At 39.2% G+C, this 6532-nt stretch overlaps 1 protein-coding gene and 1 long non-coding RNA gene across 4 annotated transcripts in view; one reads left to right on the top strand and one right to left on the bottom strand.

Annotated features, from left to right (window-relative positions):
* Nucleotides 1-724: 724 nt before the first annotated feature.
* Nucleotides 725-6532, top strand: part of iqsec3b (IQ motif and Sec7 domain ArfGEF 3b) — a 25910-nt gene continuing 20102 nt past the window's right edge. For all 3 annotated transcript variants that reach the window (XM_079620483.1, XM_079620484.1, XM_079620485.1), the window contains exons 1-2: nucleotides 725-1467; nucleotides 4970-5044. In XM_079620483.1, coding sequence (XP_079476609.1) covers nucleotides 1010-1467; nucleotides 4970-5044 — 533 coding nt within the window. In that variant the 5' untranslated portion in view covers nucleotides 725-1009. The remainder of the gene's footprint in view (nucleotides 1468-4969; nucleotides 5045-6532) is intronic.
* Nucleotides 6313-6532, bottom strand: part of LOC307002654 — a 1550-nt gene continuing 1330 nt past the window's right edge. The window contains exon 3 of the long non-coding RNA XR_013798514.1: nucleotides 6313-6532. This exon is cut by the window's right edge and continues 615 nt beyond it. This is a non-coding gene — a long non-coding RNA (uncharacterized lncRNA).

Genomic DNA, 6532 nt, shown 5'->3' with positions numbered 1-6532 from the left:
GTCGACGCGTAACAACAGGGGAAAAAAACGCACAATAAAATAATAAAAACAAAGCAAATTTGAAAGTTTACAATCTTTAAACATATCAGTATGTAAATAAAATGTTCATTAAAATGCTATTAAAATGTTGATTCATTCCTCATTGCATTCCTCTTGTATTTTTCTGTAGGCTACATTTTGTGTTGGTCTATAGAATATTAAAATAATTATGAAAGAATAAACATCTACCAATAAACACTTGACTTTGTGTTGGATTCCATGTCCTATGCTAAATACGTAAACTGGAAAGACGTTTGGACGTTTAAGATTAGCTAGTGTAGGCTATATGACTAACCATGTCCACATTACCTTTTATATTTTTTATTATTATTTGCATTGAGTATTAGTGAGCAACAATCATAATGCACTCTGCTGGAGAAAAAGAAGATTCCTTTGGTAACTAAGCAACAGAAATCTAAATTTGTAACAATAAAATAAGACTAGGCATAGGCATTTTAAATATACATGTTCATAAGTAGGCTGGCCTACATGTGATGTTAATTTTAAAAAATTTAACCAAGGAGCCATGTCGAGGCAGTTTAATAATGATGATTCTTTATTAACAACAAATCCGAATCATGTGTGAAAATAAACAAAAACGAAATTAATAAACAAAGTAGATCTCGATTTCTAATTACTTAGCTAGACTCAATAAACCAAACAAACTCTGTTATTGCGCCTCATTGCGTGCCCCCTGACGTCACTCGTGAATCCGGCCACGCCCCCTTCAATCCTGTGTTTGGACATCCTCGCATCAGCAACACTCCGCGCATCCCTTCATGCGCGCTCTGGACACGGATGTGGAGGCGGAGGAGGGGGTCTCGCGCTCTTTCTGTCTCTCTTTCTCTCTCACCCTCTCAGTTCAGCCATTTAAATATCAACCCGTACATCAGGGGGAGCCCACTGACACCGAGACACCCTGCTTGGATCACATTATTGCTCGGCTTTTTCAAGAGGAGCGTCGCACGGGATGTCAAGCCTCCTGGAGAACCCTCTGCAGGCGGTGCTCTATCTGAAGGAGCTCACCGCCATCGTGCAGAATCAACAGAGCCTGATCCAAACCCAGCGATACCGGATAGACATACTCGAGCGCCGGCTGGAGGATCTAGCGGGTGAGAACCGGCAGCTCCGGGACTCCAGCAGCAGCCACCGGCACCCTCCCCGCTATCACCCGCCTCCGCCCCCCCGCACCTCCAGCCTGCCCCGAACCAGCAGAGCCGGGACACCCCCGGTTCAAACTCAGCAGCAGCAACAGCATCATTCCCCTCTGGACATGCAGCTTGTGCCTGCTGGACCCAGCAATGCCAGTCCGGACTCTGCTGATGAAGATGATGATGATGATGACGCTCAGAACCCCTGCTGTAGGTCCCTGGTCCCACAGACACCTGCCACCTTGTGCCGAGCTGTGGGACATCCACGGACATCTGAGTGAGTTACCACAGTTTCTCGAATCACTCTTTCTTTAGGAAAACACGAGATCGGTGAGATGTTGAGGCAGATTAGATGCGCCAACAGGATTACATAACAGAGATATTTCACTATGCAGGCCACAGTGAATATGCAATTGCACATCAATAATTCAGTGATCATAAAACGAATGATGATTTGCATTTATAAAACCTTTCAGCGTTCTGTTTTTTAAGATCATGTGGGTGTGTAATCAGTTATTATGCGGGTGTGTGTTTGCACTGCTATGCCCAGTCTTGAAATAACCACACTCTAAAATGGAAGAAAACCGATTATAGGTCAGCATTAGTTCAGTACATTCACTCTTACCAGGGCAAAAGGTTTCAAGGAAGAGGTTTTTAATGCACCTGATTATTTTGCTGCAAGAATGCATTTTAAAAAAGCACTTAAAAACACTTTATTGCCTGGGATCTACATGCGCGCACACACAGATTTATGCATAAAGTGAGGCTTTAAGTGACATTCCCATAGTGTATGTGAATTTGATCCGCCAGCTGGAATCTAATCCACAGTATGAGAGAGAAAGATTGAGAGACTGAGTGTGTGTGTGTCATTACGGCTGCTCATCTGCTTCAGTGCACATCTTACGCTGCATTTGTAGAGTATTCCCTCGGTGTGTGTGTGTGTGTGTGTGTGTTAACCCCTCGAGCAAAACTGGAATGATACATTCTGCTCTGATTTGTTTAATTGCAGCATTATCGTTTCCATCAGGGTAAAAAACACTTTCTTGAGTTTGAGAGTATGTTACCTTGCTGTGTGTTTATGACAGAATACATTTAGTTGCACTGGAAGTGTGAGACTCTCATTGCTAATGAGTTTTAAGGCTGAATTATGCTCATGCACGCAGCTCATTAAAGTTAATCTCACATCGCTATCATCATCCTGTCTGGTTATGACAGGTATATTTTGAGACTGTTGCATCTTTATTAGCGTGTGAAGATGGACTGTTTGCGATAGACAACATTCTGCCATCCTTTACTAACCCTCATGACGGAACATAAATGTAGCGGTGCGCTTTTTTCTAAAACCAAAAAAGCAGCTGGGAATTTTACATGCACAACAGGATATTGCATTAATAATGCATATTACATAATAACCACAATAGCAGGAGTGTAAGGAAGTGATATGCAAATGTGATTATATTAATAGCACTTCACATTCTCGTGTTTTGCTCGAGTGAGAAGTAAACATATTTGATGTGCTGTCAACAACGGAGGGCTCAAACAAGACTCACAGAAACAGAAAACAGGAAGGAGTTGGGGATTCCGAAAGAATTGTGAGCAGCCATTTATATACCCTTGCTTTGTGAACATTTCATTTCGAAATTCATGTGTTGTTTGGCATCAAGCAGGCCGGTGTTATCAACTGCAGGTCTGTTCTGATAGAGTTGTAGACACCTGGAAGAGCAAATAACCATTTGTAAGGTAAACGGAAATATGACTCAGACTACATTAAATACAGGCTCACTTGCATCAAGGCCATGGTTTGTGCCAACTATAATATGTTTTCTGCAGTGAATGTCTGGCTCTCATTTTGTTTGCCATTTCCTGTAGCTCAAGTAGAAGAGTGTGGCGCTAACAATGCCAAGGTCATGGGTTTGATTCCCAGGGAATGCATGAACTGATAACATGTATACTTTGAATTCAATGTAAGTTGCTTAGGTTGAAAGAGTTTACCAAATGCATACATTAACTTAAAAGAGTAGTTCACTTTAAAATTAAAATTAACCCATGATTTACTCAACCCTCAAGCCATCCTAGGTGGACAGTATGTGACTTCCTTCTTTCAGACGAATACAATCAGTTATATTAATTAACACCCTGACGCTTCCGAGCTTTATAACGGCTTAGTTTTAAAAAAGTGCATTCATCCATCATAAAAGAACTCCACACGGCTCCGCGGGGTTAATAAAGGCCTTCTGAAGCGAAGCCATGAGTTTGTGTATGAAACATATTCATAATCAAAACTTTATAAAGTAAAATAACTAGCTTCCGGCCAAACAAACATACGGATTCGACTTAAGTGTAAAGCGCAACTTATGCAAGTAATGCGACGTACTGTTGATATTTACGCTACGCAATGATGCACTACGCTATTTTGACGTCACAAGTAGTTTGGCCGGAAGCTAGTTATTTTACTACAATGTTTTAAATATGAATATATTTCATACAGAAACTCATATCTTCGCTTCAGAAGGCCTTTATTAACCCCGCGGAGCTGTGTGGAGTTCTTTTATAATGGATGAATGCACTTTTTTGAGCTTCAAACTGATGGCCGCAATCCACTGCCATTATAAAGCTCGGAAGCGTTGGGGTGTTTATTAATATAACTGATTGTATTCGTCTGAAAGAAGAAAGTCACATACTGTCCACCTATGATGGCTTGAGGGTGAGTAAATAATGGGCTAATTTAAATTTTTAAGTGAACTTATGAAGGTATATTTTTGGTGCAAATCAACTGAACGCCTGTGAAATTTGTAGTTGTAGAGAATAGCCACACGTGTATCAGTAAATTTGAAGTCACAGAGAGAAATGTTTAAAGAGTTGCAAACTTGTAGACTTTTTTTCACTTCCACAAACACAACTCAACAGTTACACCTTCTCAAATTCTTCATTGCAGATTGACATATCCTATTCTACAAATCACAAATGAAGAAACTCGTACGCTCACATTTTTGCTACAGTAGCACTGTTTTTTTTCTTTCTTTCAAGTGAACTAAAATGAGCAGTTCCACGCGCATGCCGGGGAAACTCATGAATATTCATGTAGGCTCCGCCCACTGCCTCTACAGATGCACAACTCACTTTTGCTCCACATTTCACATAGATCAATGGTGCAAAAGAAAGAGCGCACAAAACTTGTCACTTGAAAGCAAAAAAACAGTGTTTGAGATTCGTCGCAGCAGATTCAAGCAGTTGTAGTTATGTACTTGTGTTTGTGCTAGAAATGTGCAAGTAATGTGCAACTCTCATTGGATGAATTCACATACTGATTTGCGGATGAGCTAAATTTTGATGCGGGTGTGTGAATGTGTTTTGCACAATATTCACTGCAGCAACTATAGCAAAAATGTGAGCGTACGAGTTTCTTCATTTGTGATTTGTAGAATAGGATATGTCCACCTGCAATGAAGAATTTAAGGTGTAACTGTTGAGTTGTGTTTGTGGAAGTGAAAAAAAGTCTACAAGTTTGCAATTCTTAAAACATTTCTCTCTGTGACTTCAAATTTACTGATACACATGTGTGGCTATTCTCTACAAAATTTCACTGTCACATGTTCAGTTGATTTGCACCAAAAATACCTTCATATGAACTACTCCTTTAAGGCCCAATAATCTGGATTCTGAAGCAAAACTAGTTCAGTACCATCACACTAAGCTAATATAAGTGCTTGAGGAAGACAAATGAAATGACATGTAAATAATAGGATTGATTGCCGTAATGTGGATTTGAACATTTTCAGGAGTCAGACCGTCTTGCACCAGTTCTGCTGTCCAGCACCAGAGGCCCCAGAGGGAGATTCCAAAACCTGCTCCAGGTGAGGATGACACCTTCTGTAACAAGCCAATCAGAAGAGAGTTACACTTTCTACATGGCAAGCATAATGTGCAATATGAGCAACAGTAAGCAGTAAGGAGAGTGTGAATATACTTGTTTACCGTAGCTGTCTGCATTGGTTTAGTATTCCATCTTTTAAATGGTAGTGGTTTTCTGTTTGCGGTCCCTGATCTCTTGGCCTGAGGCATTCTGGGTAATGGGATTCAAGCCAACGGAATTTACGTGCGTGTGTGTGCGTGCGAGAAAGAGAGTTAGTGCATGCTGGAGGTGTAGCTTAACCCTGGTCCGTCCTTTGTCTGATAGACTGGAAAACTCTCGGCATGGATAAGCACCGTCACTCAGGTGGAGAGAGAGGTTGTGTGTGTGTGTGTGTGTGTGTTGTGCATGTGTGAATGTGGCAGCTCTGCACTATTTTGGGAACTTCAAACCATCTGAGCTTTGTTGACTGCATATTTTATGTTCTACAAGCTATTCTTAATAAAACAGTAATAACTGTGAACATAATCAGTTCCAAACAATAGAAAACCTATACTTTTGTGTCTAAATTTGTGGAAATTATCACCTTTTTTTTTTGCAAACTGACAAGGCAGAAATTATAATTTTTTACCCCAACAGAAAACTCTGAATCATTTTTTCCAATGTTTGAACATAAAAGAGCAGCTTTATTTCTGTAGAAAATATATTTACATTTTGTGCAAATAATGGTTGAAACCAAGATGAGCACATAATCGAAGTGCATTTTGTTTCTTGTATTACATTTTAAAAATGTACTTTTAACTGTACAGAAAAGAAAACTGGCTGATGTGGTAGCCCTAAATTCACCGTAAAACATGCTGTGACGGCGGTATTATGGGAATGCCTGTATCATTTATTTCTTATAATTGTATATTTCATTAAGTGATATGATGTTAATATATCAATCTACTTAAAAATGATTTTTACCTTTCAAATGTACTGATAATTACCATAATAATACAGGAGGTTTATTAGAAAGCCACATAATGAATCAGAGTTCTTTTTAAGTAGCCTGTCCATAAAACATGGCCAATATTCATATATAGGAAAACAAAACACCATCAGGGTAACACACGACACCAAAACAATGCATTAAACACATTAACTAAATAACATAAAATGTAACAAAACAACACAAAACACAAAAATATATAATTATGTGTGATGTCACGTAGGGACTTTTAGAATTAAAATTTGTATTTCCTTTCTGTTTTCCACTGTAAATTATGGCATTTAATATTTTTTTACTTTTAAAAAAACATACATTTGTTCAAAACTTGTTGGCACTTTGCCATGTTTTTTTTTAGCATGTTTCTATGTAGTTTTTGGGACGTGACTTGGTGATGTCATTTTTCCCCGTAGCACAAATGGTCCAGGTTCAGTGGAAAACTAAAGTTTAATGCTTAGTTTGTTTAAATAACCCTAAGCCTGAGCAAGCACCAGTAATGAAGTT

This window comes from Phoxinus phoxinus (assembly GCF_949152265.1).
Source record: "Phoxinus phoxinus genome assembly, chromosome: 8".
Lineage (NCBI taxonomy): Eukaryota > Metazoa > Chordata > Actinopteri > Cypriniformes > Leuciscidae > Phoxinus > Phoxinus phoxinus.
This window is presented reverse-complemented; position numbering and strand designations above follow the sequence as displayed.